Genomic DNA, 21,846 nt, shown 5'->3' with positions numbered 1-21,846 from the left:
GGAATGGAGACCACGTGTCGGAAAAAGAAACGTTGTAAGACAACCATTCTGAAGACACTACCAAGCTTGCGGAAAGAACTTGAAGGAGGCTCACCCAACACTGGCACGAATTGATAAATAAGGGCCAAAAATAAAGAAGGTTACCTCAATTACCATATTCAGAAATTCATGTTGCCAAGCGATTAAGGGTTCTGAACTCCGGTACGACGCCGCCTACAAATCGGTTAGGGATTTGTGCTTCATAAAAAAATCCATACACTTTCGACGATAGCCCATAGCCGATACTCTGTCAAAATTGGTGAAACGGATGAGTTGTAAAAAAACTTGCAGACAGACACACTTTCGCATCGGCAGAAAGTAATGTACATCGGCCTTTAAATGATATTTCGGCTTTGTAGAGCGTTCTCTGTCAATCATACCTATACGACGTTTTGTCGGTTTCAATGACAGGGACAACGCTCTACAAATCCGATATCTCACTCTAAAGGTCGATGTACATTACTTTCAGCCGCGTACTGTAGTATGTGTGGACAATTGGCCCTATTCAATAGAATAAAGTTTGTTAACAAAAGGATTGTCTTTACAGAAAAAATGTGAGCGGTACTGGCCACTGTCAGGGCTCGAGGAACGTTATGATGACTTGACCGTGAAGTCTATATCAGAGACTTGTTATGAGGACTACCTTCTCAGAGAATTCGATGTCTCAGACAAGAACACCTGCAAGACAATCTACCAATATCAATATACGGTAAGTGGCTTAGTTAACATCATTATCATCATCATCATCTCAACCCATCACCGACCGACTAAGCAGGGGTCTCGTCTCAAAATGAGAAGAGCTTAGGCCATAGTTGATCACGTTGGCTAAGTGTGGATAGACAGACAGCAGATGCATGACTGTTATTAACACACAAGATGGACACTAGTTATAAACACAATTTTCATCATCATCATAAACTGAACGCCTCCTCACTCCAGCACAGGTCTACTCTTATAATGAGAAGGGTTTGGTCATAGTAAACCACGATGGCCAAGTGTGGATTGGCAGACTTCACGCACCTTTGAGAACAAAGAAGAACTTTCAGGAGAGCAGATTTCTTTGCAATGTTTTCCTTCACCGTAAAAGCAAGTGATATTATTAATTGCTTGACACGCACATAGCTCTAAATCCCCCAAATTCGAGTCTAAAATGTTGAATATTGAAGCTTTTAGATATAATAATTGAAGAACTTGACGAAGCTTAGTTACGTCAGCGCATAGGTATAGCGCATTTCATTGGCTGCAATGATGATCAGAGTTTTAACTGATGGTTGACTATTATTATATTTAATTTAATTTCATATATATGGCTTCACATAATTCATGAAGCAAACCTAATTCACCCCGTACCATTGTTATAGGCTTGGGCTGACCACGGTACACCGTTAGAACCAGAAGGAGTACTTGCTTTTATAGACGATATTAACAGAAGAATGTATCGCATCACCCAAGAAAAAGACGTTCCAGAACAGGTACAGTTAATTCTGTTTTAGGCCAAGCTATCCACTATACGTATATTTACAGCCACATATCGTTTTACATTCAGCCGTAAGGATTTGAGGTTCTTAGGGTGAAATCTATAGAGCGCACTCTGACCACACGAGTAGATATTATAGACCAGAGGGGAAGCTTCACACTAGCTCACGCACACCACGACGTGCCACGGACGCTCCGTGCGCCCAGTTTGGCAGCAAACGGAGCGTCCGTGACACGTCGTGGTGTGCGTGAGCTGCGCTAGAGTGAGTGAACCTACAGCCAGCCGGTAGTATGAAGCTTCCCCTCTGGTCTATATATCTACTCGTGCGCTCTGACTTTGCTTAGACTTAATTACGGAGTTAAAACGAGACAGATGTATATCTCTCACATAAATATGGCTCGTTTTAACTCAATCTTAAGTAATGATTAGCGACTCTGAATACGGCGTTTAACTCATAAATCTAAGCTAAGTCAAAGTGCGCTCTATAGATCTCAGCTTTAGTCCATTATCTCTCTTATTTCAGAATGTTTTGTGTGTGCATTGCTCAGCGGGCGTCGGCAGAACAGGCACATTCATAGTCCTAGACATGCTCATCGATAAAATAAAACAATCTGGTAAGAAAACACAAATTTTCACACATACACATTATGTAACACTTAGCTTTGAGCATCATTCAAACCTGCGCACCAAAGCGACTGCCAAGCAGGAACGACAGTCCAACATCAATGTTCACCACGATATTTATTGCTGTCACGCACACTCGCGACTACAACGCGACTCGGCTGGAACTGCAGAGTGGGATTGCATGCGTCTAGTGACGTGAACTTTAGCAACGCACTATCAAATAAAGTTCGCGATTCGCATTGTAATCGTGTTGGTTGCGACGTACGTCCTTTCGCGTCGTGGACGCTCTCGCATCGCGTCCTGCATCCCGTGTCCTAAGACGTGCGGTGCTCACCACGACATTATTGGTGTCACGCACGACTCGTCTGCAACTGCAGAGTGAGATGCACGCATTTAGTGACGTGAACTTTAGTAACAACGCACTAATAAATAAAGTTCGCGATTCGCATTGTTATCGTGTAGGTGCACGACGCACGTACGTCCCGTCGCGTCGTGGACGCTCCCGCATCGCGTCCTGCATCTCGTGTTCTAGACGAGCAGGTGTGACCGTAGCTTTATTGTTGTATGTATAATATTTTAAGTCCTATGCGAATAAATATGAATGCAAATTTAAAAGCTTTGCGACGTTTTCCTTTATTTATTGGCGATTTATTTTCACTATATCCTAGCAAGCAGCGATTTTCCTTATTATAAAATGCTCTATGCGAAAGTTTACTTTCCTCTATAATATTAGATCTTGATAAGATCACTTTCTCCTTTAGTTGTGTTTTATTTGAAACTATTTGTTTAAAATAAGAAATTGATAGCCATTTGAAAAAATAACTTCCTACGTCTTTATTAAAACTACAGGTTTTAATAAAGAGGTTGGAATTTTTTTCTAAAATTGTGCCTAAAACTGTATTGTTAATTGTAATATTTATATTCAACACTAGCTTATGCTCGCGACTTCGTCCGCTCGGACTACACAAATTTCGAACCCCTATTTCACCCTCTTAGGGGTAAATTTTTCAAAAATCCTTTCTTAGCGGATGCCTACTTCATAATAGCTATCTGCATGCCAAATTACAGCCTGATCCGCCCGGTAGTTTGAGCTGTGCGTTGATATATCAGTCAGTCACTCAGTCACCTTTTCGTTTTATATATTTAGATATTGTAGTATGCATTGTTGCAATTTTTTGTTTACACCAAAATTGAATTGTAATGATGTAGAGTTGTATTTTCATTATTTATCAGACAATGAAAATAAGTATAACTTAATACTTATTTGACATGATTTTGTCATGTTTTTACAACTTTGTGGTAAACTAGTATCGCAAATTGTTTGATAGTGCAAGCCAGGGGTAACAAACCAGTGGTCCACAATGTAACTGATTATTTTTGGGAGAAATTCCCCTTACATTGTTGTCATTTCACGGTAAAATTTCAGGCGTTCACTGTGAAATAGATGTGCACAATACTGTAAAGTTGGTGCGTGCGCAGCGCAGTGGTATGGTGCAGAACAGGGCGCAGTACCGGTTCATATACCTCGCCCTACAGAGCTATATCGATAGCAGAAATATCAAATTTGGCAGAAAGGTAATGTATCTAATGATCTCTCTTTCTGGGGTGTTTGAGGTGGCTGCATTGCTGTAACCACTCTCAATTTAATCACGTCGTAATAATTATAGGGGTTTTACATCTGTTTTATACTGAACTTTTCTGTTACCTATTGGCAGAGACACATCCCATGGCAATTTTCATGACCTGATCAGACCTGACCTAAACACATTTTGAGAGTGAATCATTAACATTACCTCAAAATAAAAATAAAATATTTTTCTGACAGTAATTTTTGAAATTTCTTAACTTATTCAATTCTTATTAAGTATATTTTATTTTAGTGGTATTAGTTTTTATTTAAGTGCTTCAAATTATAAATTGGGATGTTTGCACTTAAAAATTAATAAAAAAATTGGCAACGTATAGTACGCGACAGGGCGAGATGGCAACCGGGGTATGAGTCATCCCGATTAACATTTTGACCTATCGCATACCTACTATACCTATGTGTTTTCTTTTTAATTCAAAAATAAATTCGCGTTTGTTTAAAAAAACACACAACACACAATAATTTAAAAACAAGCCATCCCCTCTTATGTCATCACATACGCTTACACGGGCAATAGAAATTCCGCAATTCCAGGCAATTTAGTGAATTATGACGTCATGAGCACATGAAGCAATTTATGCAATACTTAAAATTTTCAGCAATGTTGCGTAAAATAATTGCTTCAGATTGCTCTACTTATTACTCCAGATTGATCCATGCATACGTAAATCGGCTGGAATGTGCAATTTCAGATTAAATTGCACAATACATACTCTTAAACGGGCAGATGCCTGTGTAAGATTACTTTGTACCTAGAACTACCTATTAAAAAGATAATAAGATAATGTTTTTTTACAGGTGTATACCTCGGAGGCCTGATGATTTACCAAAATATGATAGTGAACCAAAGCACAATATTTAAGACAAGACATTCAAGTACAGTGTTTGTGTAATGTGTATCAATGTACGAATAATTATTGTTATAGTCATCAACTAAAAATTAAAAATCTTCAGAAAAGAAATAAAAATGAATGTTGGATTACAATCAACGTTAGATATTAATATTGTTACCTATCGATATGCAAATGGCTAATTTATCGCACGTTACTATAATTTTCTAATAAAATTTCACACTAATTAAGAAATTCCTTGTGGTAATTTTTTGAAATATTTCTGCAAATTTTTAACTTATTCAATTGTTATATATTTTATTTTAGTCTTTTTAGTTTTTTTTTGTCCTTCAAATTATAAATTGGGATGTTTGTGCTTTTAAAATTAAAGATTTGAAGCGCAAACATCTCAATTTATAAATGTTATTTCTATATTTCCTATTTTCCCTTTCTTTTCTCATTCCTTTATCTGATACGGTAAGTAGTATTTCCATTAGGAACACCGCACACGCAACATTTTGAACTAACTTTCGCTCGCGACTTCACCTGCGTGATATAATTTATAGCTTATAACACTCGGAAACAATGAAGCTATCTATCAGTGAAAGAATTTTCAGAATCGGATATTAGTTTCAGAGATTACCCCTACAAATAAATTAGCAAATTTCTTAGATATCATCATCATCATGATCAACCCATAACAGGCTCAATACAGAACACGAATCTCCTCTCAGTATGAGAACGGTTTCGTCATAGTCCACCGCGCTGGCCAAGTGCGGATTGCCAGACTTCACACACCTTAGAGAACATTATGGAGAACTCTCAGGCATGCAGGTTTCCTCACGATGTTTTCCTTCACCGTTAAAGCGTGTGATATTTAATTAATTAAAACGCACATTACCGTGGAAACTTACCTGTTATGCGATTCTCCGATCCAATAAGAAATCTCATCTTCACGCCGTCACTTCACGTTGCGTACCTACTTCTAAAACGTATATCGTTGGAATACCATCTTTATGCAATTTGAATAGAGCTATTAATTATTATACCTATTTATAGTTTGCAACTCACTACAGAGCACGGGTCTCCTCTCAGAGTGAGAAGGGTTTTGGCCTTAGTCTACCACGCTGGCCATATGCGGATTGATAGACTTCACACACCTTTGAGAACATTATGGAACATGATGATAGTTCGCGACAGTTCGACATGGCTGTCTTCGACACTCAACCACCCAGGACTGGGTGGTTGTGCGTCTCCCGCCTCATACCACGATTGCCACGTTTGTTCCACCTATTTGTTCCGATCTCGAAGATTTCTGGATGGTACACCGGAGTAAACTCTCGCTTATCTTTAGGACACGGGTTCGATTATAAACTCACTCCGAGGCAAAATTAAGACCTGATAACACGGCAACTACCTGGGTAACGAACAAGTATTATCAATTTAACTTATTTTTATCCATTACTATGGGATACAAAGTCGCGTACAAAGTCGCGGGCATCATGCCCGCGACTTTGTACGCGTGGATTTGGTTTTCAAAAATCCCGTGGGAACTCTTTCATTTTCCGGGATCAAAAGTAGCCTATTTCCTTCCCCGGGATGCAAGCTATATTATAAATAAAACAAACCGATAGACGTTGGAGTCTCAAGGTGCTGGAATGGCGACCTCGCACCAGAAGACGCAGCGTTAGAAGACCCCGCACTAGGTGGACGCACGACATCAATCGAGTCGCATGGAGCCGCTGGATTCAAGCGGCGCAAGACCGTGGGGTGTGAAAGGCCCTACAAGAGATGAGGATGACGATGAAATAAAACAGAAAATTAACTTGACGTGTATATATTTAATTCCACATTAAAACATTTTGAAGCTAATTTGGTTTAACCTAAACATATAAAATTAACTCTTAGAAACTAAATAAGAATACAAAGTAAGTATATTTAGAGTAACAACAAATAATTTAATCTTTTCAGCTTCAAGCTGCATAATATTGCAAACAATTTTTCTTAAAACACAATTAATTAAATACTTTTTTTAAATTTTGTTGCCTGGTAAATGTGCGTCATCTTATAAAAAATTACCGCATTTTTTGGCACAATAATATAGTATACGGAAAGTACCAAATTACTACAAATAATGGCAATACATATGTTTTTATGTAAAAAAACCTTAACCTCATAATTATATACCTAAATTAATATAGTCTAAAATAAGTTATGGTAAACAAAGAAGGAATGCAAAAATATACCTTTACAATTCCAAAGTTATATATTATTATAATACATTGATGTTTATACTTTATTCATATAGGTACCTAAGTGCTTTCAGTGAGAATATAAGCCCATTACCATCAACTTTTCAATTCTTTTCAATTGACCATTTTCAGTATACATAACGACACCTAAACAGAATTTTCGCTTTTTAGCACAAAATCAAAAACAAACAGAAAAATATCACACTGTTTTTTAAGATTTCTATTTAAAACACAAAATGTTTATGGTTTATGCGTCTCAGATTTAGACTTTTACAATAAGTAAATCAAGGAATGATTCGGTTTAGGTAGGGTACCTACTGATTACTGAAGTAGAATCATCTCGAAAAGTTAATAATAATAAACAAATGGCTGCTGCAAAGCGGGCCGTTTTTAGGAATGCACTCGAATTTACTAAACCGTTCCTTTTTGGGGTTCCGTGCCAACGGGAACCCATTACTATATGCCTATCTGTCCATCTGTCTGTCAGCGAGCTTTTTAGAGAGATGACATTTTCACAGTTTGTATTTCTATTGCCACAATAACAAAAAATAAAAAAATCCAAGATAGCTAATTTTAAAATGGTCATGCAAAACCGCCGGGCAAATCACTTCGCTTACGCGTTTCTCCGAGGAAAATTCTGTGATTTGTTTATCTTTTAAGTACTAACTAAGCCAAGAAAAATCTGCAAAAGTAATATAATAAATGTTTGTAGATTCACAAAAATAAATAAAATACACTCGATCTGTCAAAAGTCAAGGAAGTTTTTCACACTAAGATAGGTATAATTATTTAATGTACGATTTCCGATTACAAAAGTTAGTACAGGTAAGTACATAAATGTTGACAAAAATTGTAAAACATTTCAAAAATAAGACCAAATCCTTACATTGAGACAACTGCAGCATAATACTGTGTATAAAGGGTACAATATGAGTTTTCACGCGCCATTTTAACTTTATGCGTCAAAAGTACGATTTTAGTCCTTATTTTAGTAAAAGGTGAACCCCGTACTTTTGACTTGACAGTTGACATAATATAGAATTAAAATGGTGTGTGAGTAAGTAAAATTTACGCGAAATGCGACATCGCTATGATATTAAAAAATCTAAATAAAGGTATAATACCTATAATAAAGGTCTGTTAAATTTTGGTGTTGTGCGTGTAGTCTATAAACGAAGATAATTATGAAGATAAGTACAAGTTGTAAATTATTATACCTACTAGCTGAGCTATGTTCCATATATACTTAGCATGTTAAATGCGTAATCGTCATTGCCTCTACTGAATCGAACTCGAGATCTTGGCTTGCATTAGGTGTGTAAATTGATACTGCGCATCAAAGAACTTGTAAGCCTCCCGATTTTCGATGAAGTCTTCGGTTTTATTTGTATAATATATTATTTTGTAACTAAAAAAATATAGTTACGAACTAATAAAATATAGGTATTATATTATTATATTATAGGCACCGACAATACTCGTTTTCGCCATAACTATCATTATTTACTGCTCATCAACCTACTTACGATAAGTACTCTTGTAGGTATTGCTATAATCAGTACAGTATTTGGGTACTGATTTTTAACCATTGTTCATTCAATATATTACCTATAATTTTAATCAAAAATCGGTTTAGTTCTATTATTAACACGTTATTAATTATCAAGTTTCATAATACTCTTTGCACGTGATTCAAATTAATATCTAAGTGCTTTTAAATTTGTGCACTTATCTACAATAAAATATTCGAGTGAGCGTTACTACTACGAAATCACGTGAAGCCTGAATGGGCGTGTCTCTACGGTTTTAGCTTAATATAAAATAAAATTACATTATTTTTTTAGTTATATTGTAGACTAGCGCTTGCCTACAACCACACCTAATGATAAGTATGTAGACTGGAGTACACTTGCCTTGAAGATACAGCTATTCGCTCTCGATTTAAAGTTTTCTCTTGATTTGATATCAGGTACGTATAAGTGGCGGGAAAAACGGAAGCCAGCAGGGCATTCCATATTTTAGCGGTAAGAATCGGAAACGATGAAGCGAATTGCTTTGTGCGTGATGATGTTATAAAACTCCAGAAGGCAAAGCGCATACATTCGTATATTAATAAAAACTAAAGTGAAGATAAATTCGTACGCGTGTGTGTGGGTAGCAGCACAGTATACATAATAGTTACTGGGGCGCTGTTTAGGGCACCTTTAAGAAAAACGACACCTAGAACATGCTTCAAAACATGGTGGCCCGTTACAGACTATAGAAGTCGTTGTTTTTAGGTATAGAATATAAATGCGCTAAAAAGGCAGATTTAGGTTTTACCAAAGCGATTTACGTATATTTAAAACACCAACCAAATATTTTTGAATTTTCTTTCATCTATGTTTAGGAGGAGATGATGTTGTCGTGATTTGTTATTAGCGCACAGTTGTAACATATTGTTACATAATAATAGGTAAATAATAATTTATTACAATATAAATATTACCTATTACTAATTCTAGACTCTATACATTGCCTGATGCAGATATATTTTGAGTCTAAAAATGAGTATATATTAAAAAATCAATTTTTATACAACAATATCACTCTTCATTACCTCGATCAATTTGACCAACACGAACTCTACAAGTAAGTACATACATACATGAATAATGCAGTTTAACTATGCTAATATTGTTGACGGATTTTGAAGTGCGAGTACAAATTTAGCAGTACATCTACATATTTTTGTAATAAAGTTCATATTATCCATGTCATCTTAAAAGTAGTATTAGATTATAGTTTCAACTTAAGTAATATTCGTCAGTAAAATGAAATAATTGTAGAAATAATAGAAACTATTCAAACCGGGAAAGAATTCAATTCTTATGCATTTTAAAGTAGGTAACTTTTGTTTTATCACAGTCGATTCATAATAATTATTAAAAGCTTAAAGCTTTGCCTGTGTCTACGACAAATGTCCGAAGAAATGAAAGAGAGTGTTAAGTTAAAATATGTCATACCATACTTTACATTGGCTAATCCGATATAGTGTGAAACAATGTCTAATATAGACTGGATTGTCGTACGATTAAATAGTTTGTTGAATTTACAAAATCAAGTATCGAGTATTAAAAATATCCCGACAAACACTTTAAAATATACATGTAGTAAAATTCAAGATCATTTTATGTAAAAAAAAAATTAGACGAAATAGTTATGTTCATATTATTTCAATATTACCGTCAAAAATATTAAATAGTTTCAAAAAGAAATTCGTAGTTTCCTTTATGATATAGGATATAGAATATAGAATAATTATAATCTTCGTTGTGCCAGAAAAAATTATCTAATTATAGCAAATTTAAACATTTAATGATGTGGATATAAACAGATTTAGAAAAACTTTAGCATAACATATTAAAAATAAAAGAAGGTAGGTAGGTTTGGCACATGATTGTAATAAGATACCTAAGGTATATAGTAGAAATTGTAGGACCTAGGTTAAACATTATATTAAATATTATTTATATACCTACAGTAAAAAAAAACGCATATATTATATTAGGAGAAAATGTGCCACAATTTTGAGGAAAGAAGGGTTATGGGTCTGATCTCAATAATTTTAGGTGTGTTTTGATCTTGTAGTCTATAAATAATCTTGGTAAAGAATATTTTGATTTTTTCATTATTTTGGAAAACATTAATAAAATTGATTCTGCAGAAAAACTAACAACTATCTCTATATTTGAAGGTAGATACCACCAGTGTTTTTTTTATAATTTTTATGTCGTGTGTCGACTGAGTGTTGCTAGTAAGGGATGTTAATTTCCACATATACATTAAAGACATTTATTAATAATGTTTATTTTGTTCAATAATCCGATATTCTTGCCATGTTGTTATTGGAAGTAGGGGTTATTACGAATGGGAGGAACTGGAATGTGCTAAGCATTGCCGTAAAAGCAGTTAACACAGCATTCTTGAGACTGACCCAATATGTCAAAAATAAACACTTCATAATTCAAATCATACATTCAACCTAATAAAATATTATACAATAAGTATAAATCGGATGTAACAATAACAGAGAACTATACTTCGTTAAGCATTGTTACATCCGAGAAAATCTTAATACAAGGTAGTCAAATGTAAACATTATATATTTCTTATAACAACTTAAGTTAACTTAGACAGATATAAAACAAAATTGACACGGTCACAGAATGTCAGTCTCGTAAACTTTATTAGTAGTAGCGATTGCATCAGGCGCTTGTAACTGAGAACTGCACTTCTCGGGATTGGTGTCATTTCTGCTTTTGTCGCAGTCACCTGCGAGGTGGGTCATGCTTCCGGAAATGCTCGCTGGCGCTAGGTTTAAATTCATCTTAGTGAGAAGGTTAGATTCGCTCCCAGTTTTCTTCAGGTCGGGCTGCGCGTTCGGTGGGAGCGAGGGTCCACTGCGCTGGATCATCTGCAAGCGCGCGTATTGCTCCTGGAGAGCCCTCTGCTTCTTCAGCAGCTCCTGATGGCGGTGCTCGAGCAGCGTCTGACGCGAGGCGTTGTTGTCGTGGTGGGGGTCTGAAGGGTCGCGAGGCGCGGGTGGCGAGGAGGGCGAGGGGGGCGAGGCGAGCGGCGAGCGCGACGTGGTGCGCGGCGGCGGGGGCGGTGGCGCGCGGCGCACGGCCAGCGCCAGCAGCTCAGGGTGGCGCTCGGGGACGGGCGGCTTGGGCGGCTGCTGGCCGCGCGCTCGCACGGGTGGCGACGCGTCCGTGTCGCTGCCGCTGGGGTACGAGTGTAGGCGGCGCAGCGCACCTTCGCCGCGCCCGCGCTCTCCTGGCTTGGCGAAGGTCTGCAGCTCGTCTAGTAGCGCGTCGAGGGCGTTCTCGGGTCGCACGTCAGCGGCTCCACGCGCAGCAGCGGCTCGCCCGCCGACGCCATCCTGCGCACCATTCCACCACTTCTAGCATCGCCCGGCGAGCTACGTGCACGTCAACAGCGATGTTGCAATATGCGAATTAACGCCGGGTGTTATGTGTGATTGCAACATCACCGTTCGAATACCAATACATAAACACTGACTTGACATTTAGAAACAACCATTCAATAATTAGTAGTTCCATTAATACACTCAATATTCACAGTAAATTATAGAAAGAAATGTTTTACCACAATCATTCAAAAAGAATTAAATAAAAATGAATGGCGATTGCCTTTTCTTTTGTCGTCGAGTAAGTTCAGTTTATACAAACGATACAAACATTTTTATGAAAACCATGCGGTTAACGTATAGCACGGTATAGCCGTTACTCTTATTCCACGACAAAAAATAAAACAAAAATGTGTCGAGCCCAAAACTGGTGGTAAAAGAGCCAATGGCGGCGATTCAGAGAGGTCGTACAGGCGAAAAAGAATAATGGAAGAATAATAATTATAATAATATATTGAGTACGTAGATACTTGATTAAATGTGATTTAAAATAGACTTATTACAGAATTACTTAATTGTGTGACCAATAGAATGCATGAAATAACATTTGAAGAAGAATAACTTCACTCTTAACAATTGTGGTGATTTTGCCATTAGTCAAAATTTATAAAACGTGTAAAGTGACTTCAACATTGTCTACAGCTATTTAATTGAAGCTATGTCAAAAAGTTAACTTTACTATTACAATAACTAAAATATAGGTAAAAGCTTAAGTGAAATGCATTCTACTGTATATTATTATTATGTACTTAGTGCTGTTAATATAAGAATTGAATATTATTGCGATAAATACATATTCTAAAGCAAATAAGTATACGAATTTTAGAGAAAAAAGTTACCTGTGCTCCGGATGCGGGGTTAGTCATTGAAACCAATTACTCGAAAATTTATCACAACTTTATTAAAAGTGTTAAGGGTGTAGGGAGAACATAAAACGATCAAAAGATTTATGAAGTGTAGGTGTCACAAGTCACGTGCTAGTGGGTAAGAGAGTATGAAGTAAAAAAAATGGGTGCATACGAACCCAAGCGACAGTAATTAATTATTCTCAATATTTTCAAAGAAAAATATTACAGCATAGTGAGGATCTTATGTAACTAAAGATAGAGATACACTTTGTTTAAATCTATGGCATTTTAGGACAGGAGACAAGAGGAGTAGTTAAAGAGTTTTAATCGAGTCCAAAGGTTTTGGTCTTAGAGCTGCATCTGGTATCGAGTGCGCGCTGCAACAAAAACAAAAAAGGCACGATGCACAAACTAGTACAAAGCAGATCCTAAAGAAATTCCATGCGTGTCAGGCTACTGCATTATTACTATTAATCTAGGGACATAGATGAGTTGTGCCATTATGCAGAAGAGTAGGTATAAATTGTGTTTTATGTATTCTAAATCATAAAATGAAGAATAATAAAAAGATAAATATGTATTTTATATAGGACGTACATAATGTTAAATCTTTTGCAAAACACTTTCAATTACAAATCTTCTTGGATTTGGTGTACCTACTAATCGCTAAATACTATCTTAAAACAAAGTATTCAGAACAGCCACCGAGGGGGTTTTGGTGCATAAATAACATAACCCAATTTATCCCTCAAGAAGTCAAGCGTCTCATGAAGATTTCCCCATCCGTTACCAAAAAAACGGGTAACTAAAGAAGGATTTTGAAATATTCCAAATTCCAACCACGCGAACGAATCTAATTTTAACATTTCTACAACTATTAGTTATAAAAAAAATAGTGTTCATCGTTACAACCACCCTACGCACCCAGTCCAATGCTTTTAAATATATTAGGTAGGTATGACTTTGAATGTTGATCTTTATTGCGTGTTTAGGTAGATTGTTATCTGTCGAAGATATAATTACAACAGTAGGATATACAAAATTAGAAACAAACTTAAAACTTAAAAATACTATAATATGTTTTGTAAAAAAAAAATAAGAGATAATAAAGTCTAAATAAAATAGTATAGTCACCTAGCTGATACGGAATTATGATAAGTAACTATCTAGACAGTAAAAAAATCTAACATTTATGTTTCTTTGTGGCGTCACATTATTACAAAACCGAAAGAAAAGCGTTTTGTGTGAATGTTACTTATCTACGTGAAATATTATTTCATTTTAGTGCTTTACGACTACACAAATGACTACGCTGGACAACCATGCAATTGTGTATTAGGTACTTGCCGTTCATTCTCACTATAATAGTACACCTGACTAGTTCAACCGGTGACCTAGAGACACTTTCTTGTCCCAGTTGTTCAATTGCGTCTATCATTTTAAAAATTGAACTACTGGGACAATAGCTGTTGAACTCACAGAAGCTGGATTAAATGAAAGAAAAGTTGAAATTATAATGCGACCGTATTTATTTATAATAAGGTACTTTTTATATGGAAGTCAGAATGGTTATGAAAATTAATAACTAAATCAATTGACGAATTCTATGTATGCAAACATAGAATGCAAATTGTGCAAAATTATCAACAGTTAACATAATAATTAATGACTTAAATTGAAATTACAATTTGTTAATTCAGAAACAGATTACAATACGATAATAACAATAGTTGTTTAATTGCATATAAATCATTTTAAGAATTGAACTACTGGGACATAAGTTGAATTCACAGAAGCTGGATTAAATGAAAGAAAAATATAAAATTATAATGTGATCGTATTTATTTATAATAGGTAAGGTACTTTTTATATAGAAGTTAGAAAAATTATGAAAATTAAAAATTAAATCAATTGACGAATTATGTTAATGCAATTCTTATTATGAAAAAAAAAACGGGCCAAATTGAGAAACACCTCCTTTTTGGTAGTCAGTTAAAAAAATGCAAATTGTAAAAAATTATTAACAATTAGTAAAATTATTGATGACTTAAAATTGAAATTACAATTTGTTTATTCAGAAACAGATTAAAACAAATACAATATTTTTATTTTGACTAATTCTTCATAACCAGTTTGTATTCTGTTTTTCTATATCTACATAACGTAGTTTTGATTTTTATTCATCAATAATTTGATTGTTTATAATAGTTAGTGAAAATTAAAATAAACTGTTAAAATTTTACACAACTCGCATTTTGTTTTTGAGTAAAAAATTCGTCAATCGCTTTAACTGTTGATTGTAAAATATACATTTTAATAACATACAATTAAAACTTCTGTATATTTTGCACTTTATTATAAATAAATACTATTGCATTAGATTATTATTGCTTAAGTCCAGAAAATTGCTTTTGCGCTGGAACCATGTCTCATTAACATCGAAATGACGTCATTTTGACGTCAGATGAAACAAAAATATACCATCAGCTCGTAACTTCAGTCTAGTGCTGACGTCACTAAAATGGCGGCCACGCGCATTAGCAATAGCCATCCTTGGACCTTATTTATCTAATCCAGATTTTATGAATTTAACTATTTGTTGTGGAGTTTCTAAAAAGATTTATAAGCAGTTGAACTAGTGGGACAAAAGTGTCAGTTTCACTAGTCTCCCGAAATCATCCATACACCACCACAGTTGAAATAATTGGGTGCACTAAAGGGAATGAAGTTATACTTGCCACGTACAGTAACATGCTTATATTACTTAATAAGTACCTATTTATTAATACATTGTTGTTACTTAAAAGGTCTGCAATTGAAATTAACTTTCAGCTTATTACAGCTTCCACAGATCATATTATAGTTTGAGTGAGTATTTTAATTAGGTTTTTTCTTTTAGGTTTATAATTTATTAATGGTTTTGGAAAATAATTCTTCATAAGATGTACCTATACTACTAGTATCTTATAGAATTCAACAGAAATATAGTAGCTTACTTCTGACGAAAACCATATAACTAACCAATACCTACACTTAAGTATAAATTCTTTGAATGTAATGGTTTGTGGAATACCATTGTGATAATAAGAATTAAGGATTAATTATTAATCAGTTTTATTGGTTACAGCCACATTCTGAAGAAGATGGAGTTGAATAGCTGAAAGTTGTAATATTACAAAGCATTAGACTTGTTTGATAGCATTAACAATTAAGCAAATTATGCTTCTCCGCGTATTCACGGAGAAGCATAATTTGCATAATTGCACTAAGAATATTAACATACAATACTATGATAATTCATAAATCATCTTAGTACCATCTACACGAACTTATTTACTATAGTTAAGTTTGAGATGTAGGTATGTAAGCATGCGTACCGATTCTTTCAATACTGTCTGAACTGAAAAAAATTGGTAGATCTAATAAGTAGGTGAATGAATAATAATGAATCATCATGAAGCGATCCAATTCCCCTTACAATATTGCCAAAGCGTTGTGTACGACTGTGCACCAACATGCCTACATAGAAATAACATTAAAATGTGTTTCTTTACATAGACGATACAGATGAATATCGAAAGAAAAAATATAATAAAAAGTTAGAATATTGATGTGTAATAAAAATATAAAAATAAAATATTGAGATGTAATAATTACATGAGTAAAAATAATTATAATAAAAAAGAGTAATAATAATAACAATGGATATATAACGAAGAGATTTATTACTCGTTAATAACTATAGCTTCTTTGAAGTATTGGCTCTGTCTCCAGGCGAACTGGCCGGTACCATCACGGAAAAAAGACGACGAAATTCATCATTAAATAAAACAGCACGTGAACACACATATCGTATGTATTGACAAATCATTTAACCCCGCAATAATAGTATAGTTGAAAGTGATTTTAACATCTACCGCTTCGTCCTAGTACTCACTCTGTCAGAGACATTTCATTTACAGAAATAACTGCAGTAACTTGGTATTCAGAAATAAAATGTCTCCTTAACGAGTCCATTCTCCTTAACAAATTCACCAAAAAGAGATTTGTCTAGCACTTACAGCCTGGTGATGTCTAATGGCATATTTTCCAAACCTTCTCAAGCACGTCGAATCGCATTGCATTGAATATTTTGATATTTAGTAGGCTCAGCGCGTCGCTCTATATCAGCAGTTCCACAATAAATATATTACGGCGAAGAATAATTACTTAATACGATTTTACTCGGACCTAATGGACGCCCGGCCTAATACTGTTAGTCTTGTTAAGAGCCAGAGTTACCATGGGATGACCGATGATCATATTAAAATAAGTCGTTTAGGTCATATATTATATGTATAATGAAATGTCACAAAGCTTTAGCTATACTACCTACTGTATATGTTCAAGATCAAATAATATGTTTCCAAAACACATCATAGATGTCGCTGTCCGTCGAGTATGTCGCGGTCTTGTTCCACTGTGGAAGTAACATTTATAGTGGTTTGAAATTCATGTAGTACTGTGTTCGTCCTTGAGTTCGCAATAAACCTGCGTACCTTTTAGTACAAGCTGTGGTTTTATTTGATACGAACCCGGTCCCTGAGTTCACGAGGGCGACGTGAGGAACAGTATATATTTAATTAAAAGCATAAATTGTTCAGTTAATTAGTCCAAATGCTAATGCCAAACACTACACGCCCCTTTCAGAATAAAATTCGAGAAGCTCATTCAACTTCATGTTCATAGTAGTAATTATATAATATAGTATTGACCTTTTACAAGTTAGACATTTCACCAAGCTCTAAGCGCGTAGAAAACTAGGTATATAGTAGCTTGAATATACAAAATAGGACAAATATCAACTTTCGATAAAGATAATAACAATCTAATCAATCTAACATAATAATTAATATTTATGCTATAGTAAATAAATTGATTTGTACGACGACAATCAAGATGAGTGGCAGGTTCGAAAATAGGTATTTGTTAAGCATCTGTTAAAGTTTATATACCCATTACCTACTTAATACATTTTATTTATTAAAATTGGCATTATTTTCCTGAAGCGAGGAATAAAAATGCAACGTTTATGGATAGTGCATTGGTTGCAGGGTTTGTGCAAAAGAATTTGAAATTTTGTTGTATTCTGTTGGATGGACGCCACACTCTGTCATGTCTACGAATGAATGAATAATCAGTTGACGTAGTACGCTCGACCTAACCTGTTTGCTTTTCTCTTGAAATTGTATGAGAAAGGTGAGAGGCACGATGATTTTCACTGAAATCAAGGGTTTAGAAAAAGTATTTTTGAGAAAAAAATACTAAATGTATGTTTGCAAAATAAAGATATTTCAACTAATGAATAAATAAACTATGTCTAATGTTAAATTGTTTTAGAATTTTCATACCCCTTATCTTATTTATTAACGCCCAAAGTTGGACCCAAAATAGGAATGTTTTGAGGCTCGTAAGTTTAAAATCATTTTTTTTTTCAATGTTTAATATATCAATAAACCTAGATAATGGCAAGACAAACCGATATAAAACGTAGTTTTGTGCATACAATATCAAATAATGTAGTAATTAGTAATTACCCTCCTACGTTTGTATGAAAAAAGCAACGAACTGAGCCCACTTAAGGCTCGGTTTCCATCCAAGCGGAGTGTAGAGGAAATGTGATCAGTCAACCAATCTTATTTAGAAAAAATGATGTGATGATTGTTTCACAACATTTGTGCTAAGAATATGATGGACCCACTGAAAACATCCCCTCTTCGTTTTGCTTGAGCAGAAACCGGGCTTTAGGTATTTTGAAATATTTGTTATACAAAATGTATTTGTTATACAAAATGTAAATGTGTTCGACTCAAAATGAAGGTCACAATTTTAACAACAATGAATACTGACCTAATAAATACTTAATTAAATAGCGTGCATAGTCAAAAAATTAAAAAAATACCAAAGTTTAAATGTATAAAAGGAAAAGCTAACTGTCTGACTGATCTATCAACGCATTGCTCAAACTACTGGACTTTGAAAGGGAGAGAGAAGGGGTTTTTGAAAATTCAACCCCTAAGGGGGTGAAATAGGGGGTTGAAATTTGTGTAGTCCACGCGGACAAAATCGCGAGCGCTAGATAGTAAATAATATTTTTTTTTTCAAGAATCCTTGTATGAGGAATTACAAGTATTCCGAAAGATGATGTTCCGAGAAGTAGAATTAATCGCGTTACTGTTTTTTTTCATCAAGAGAGCGTTTATACATTGTGTAAGAGCTAAAATACTTGTTATGTTTCAAACATTGGAAAGTAGGTTAAAGAATGTCTTTTTTTTTATTGTACCACCAAAAGAATCATCCAAAAAATTTACATTTTTAGTAAGTAGGTATATTAATTAAATCGCAGATGAATTCTGCAATATTTCCAAAACAGTGGTCTTTACGATTATCTTTTGAATTAATTTTATTTTCACAACATAATGCTGAGAAAATATGTGTTTGCTAAGGATATTGGAAGTATAGGAAGGTACCTAGTACCAACTCGTATTTTTTCCATAGTTATTACGTGAAAAGAGCAAGGACGATTTCAAAGACTTATTTGGTTTAGATACTTGAGTTAAATCATATTTAACCTTGATTCAAGGTGATAACAGGTATTTTAACGAAATCATTGACGCGCTGAGTTGTCTGAAGATCCAATTAAATTTTAATTATGTACCTACTTATGTATTTAATTACAAGACCGATTAGTTAAAATATTTAAATTTACTGACAGCTAAATACTGAAATAAAATGTGTTCTTCGTAAATCTTTTTGACATACCAGTGATAAATCTATATATGTACATATAAATAATAATAGCTGTTCATTGGTAAGCGCATCACTTTAATACGGCTGGATCGTTTTGGCTATGTTATTTTGTATTATGTACTTAAAACGTTCTTAATAATATTTCGAATTAGGTTATACATAGAAAGAAAATTAGGAAAGTTTTCAAGACAAAAATTAAATTCGGGAAATATTGAACGTTTTTTTTCTATGGGATTTTTATATGAACTCAAGAGTCAAGACACGTAATTCGACGATTGATACCTAATTCATACCTAATTCTTTTTTGACCATAAACAAAAGTTTATGGTTATGGAAAAGTTATAAGAAAAAAACGGGAGACTACGAAATATTACGCGAAGCCATTCTAGAGGCCAATACTCGGCCATTAGGTACGTAAATAAATAAGATTATCGCGGTAAAGTTTGATGTTTAGGTATATTCAATATTCTGTATCAAAATGATCGATCACTAACAAAATTGAAATAAGAATAACGGAAATACGTCTGTCGGATCAGTTACCTAATTTTATTAATGGCTTTTTTAAATGATTTATAGATTAGCACCTGGCTGCAATCAGACCCGCTGGCAAGTGATATTCACTCTGATGTTAAGAGATTACCGCACCGATGAACATTTTCAGCACCAGAGGAACTGCCAATATGTTGCCGAATTTTCAGAAATTTGTTGATGCGCCCCTTGAATAACCTCATGTTGAAATTTACTGATAATACCACCAGATGGAGTTGGTTCCTAAGTTTGCATGTGCATGGAACAAAGATCTGGCACAACGGGCGGTCGAAGTGCATCCCGGTGGCGCCTGCCTAGATGATGCCTATTCACTTTTGACTTAAAGATACCTCTATTGAAAGTAGAGGGGTAAACTGATACCAAAAGAGCGTTTGAGCCTGGCAGTTCGAATTAGAAACGAGGAGGCAAATCGCTTCGTCCGGTTTTGAAGAGTTTTGACTACGTGCGGTTGCAGACCTTGATGATGACTTGGGAAAGGAGAAGGTTTAGTGTAAAAAAATACACTAAAGCCGCAATTAGAAACGTAAATAGATTCAGCCGTCAGCAAAATTACCTTTATTATTACAAGAGGGTATATATTTAAGTTTTATATGCGTATTTATAGTTTTAAGTAAGTTTCTCAACATAGTAACAGTGACAGAGAATGACGCCAATATTTTTCCTTTAATTTTGAAACAAATATGCCAATTTATTTAAAACTACAGTTTACTAACAAAACACATAAAGTGATTCGTTAGTGAACCTAAAATTTCGAGTCGGATTGATATCACGTACAGAATACACAAGAGCAACAGTATAAATCAACTTCCCATCATTCCTTGATACAATATCCTTTAAATTCTCAAATATAGTATAGGAGGAGAAAAGATAAACAGACCAAAACTAAAAAGAAGCGACTAGGAAAGATAACTAAATACTACTATGTACTTTAATCTTAGATAAGTAATTATTAATTAACACTATGTTATTCAATGGACATAACAAAGAGGCATTCAATGTTAAAGAAAAAAACTAATAAAAAATATGCAATTATTTATACATATTTTAAGTGGCGAACTAGCTAGTCTAAAAGCTACTAGGGTTAAAGTAAATATAGATATAACTAAGAAAAGAACACTTCGCAAAACAAACGAAGTGCGGGAAAAGAATGCAAATTTTAAACTCGTGGCAAACCTGCAATTGTTAAGCAGTAGGCTTTTAAATCACTTGGTAAATGGCTCGTTCGAAAGTGTAATTAACTTAACTTTCACTAACAATAACACTAATTTAAATTAAAATTTTCTAATAGACGCGATGGAAACAGGAAGAAAAATCACGCTTGTTAGGGTTCCGTACCAAAAAAGGAAAATACCCTTATAGGATCACTTCGTTGTCTGTCTGTTTGTCATTTGAAACTTGCAAGGCAATCAAAACTTAGGTATTGGTTACTTTCCGTTGACCTAGAATCATGAAATTTGGCAAGAAGCAATGGCTTATAGCACAAGTAAAAGGAAAGAGCCGGAACCATTTTGTAATTACATCACATTCAAATTTGCAATTACAAAGTTATACGTAACAAAATAATTACACATATCCTTCCAAGGTATAAAACCCTCAGTGCGTGATTCAAGTCTTACTTGGCTGGTTTTTTATATAAATAAGTACCTACAAGATTCTCAAATATGTGAAAAAGGTAGTATTTACTAAAAAAATCGAATCTATTATTATTTTATTATTATTATTTGAATATTTGAGAACATTGACCAATGAAGCTAACGGTTGAAAGCAAGTAGGTAAACTGTTTCCATTAAGTTGTTAAGTACAATAATGATATTGGTT

The 21,846-nt window shown here is 34.5% G+C and overlaps 2 protein-coding genes across 28 annotated transcripts in view; one reads left to right on the top strand and one right to left on the bottom strand.

The window, feature by feature from the left end:
- Positions 1-4,884, top strand: part of LOC117995298 (tyrosine-protein phosphatase non-receptor type 11-like) — a 60,778-nt gene extending 55,894 nt beyond the window's left edge. The window contains exons 8-12 of one of the 2 annotated variants that reach the window (XM_034983288.2): positions 587-748; positions 1,401-1,511; positions 2,040-2,130; positions 3,567-3,715; positions 4,587-4,884. In XM_034983288.2, coding sequence (XP_034839179.1) covers positions 587-748; positions 1,401-1,511; positions 2,040-2,130; positions 3,567-3,715; positions 4,587-4,607 — 534 coding nt within the window. In that variant the 3' untranslated portion in view covers positions 4,608-4,884. The remainder of the gene's footprint in view (positions 1-586; positions 749-1,400; positions 1,512-2,039; positions 2,131-3,566; positions 3,716-4,586) is intronic. The other variant, XM_069508545.1, reaches the window with a different exon arrangement.
- A 5,641-nt stretch (positions 4,885-10,525) lies between these two features.
- Positions 10,526-21,846, bottom strand: part of LOC117995295 (coiled-coil domain-containing protein AGAP005037) — a 173,887-nt gene continuing 162,566 nt past the window's right edge. For 23 of the 26 annotated variants that reach the window (XM_034983284.2, XM_069508877.1, XM_069508882.1 and 20 more), the window contains one exon: positions 10,526-11,794. In XM_034983284.2, the coding sequence (XP_034839175.1) occupies positions 11,072-11,794 (723 nt within the window). In that variant the 3' untranslated portion in view covers positions 10,526-11,071. Of the gene's footprint in view, positions 11,834-12,726; positions 13,068-16,419; positions 16,470-21,846 lie in introns of those variants that run through there. The other 3 variants (XM_069508886.1, XM_069508888.1, XM_069508887.1) reach the window with 3 other exon arrangements.

Source organism: Maniola hyperantus, chromosome Z, assembly GCF_902806685.2.
Source record: "Maniola hyperantus chromosome Z, iAphHyp1.2, whole genome shotgun sequence".
Classification (NCBI taxonomy): Eukaryota; Metazoa; Arthropoda; class Insecta; order Lepidoptera; family Nymphalidae; genus Maniola; species Maniola hyperantus.
This window is presented reverse-complemented; position numbering and strand designations above follow the sequence as displayed.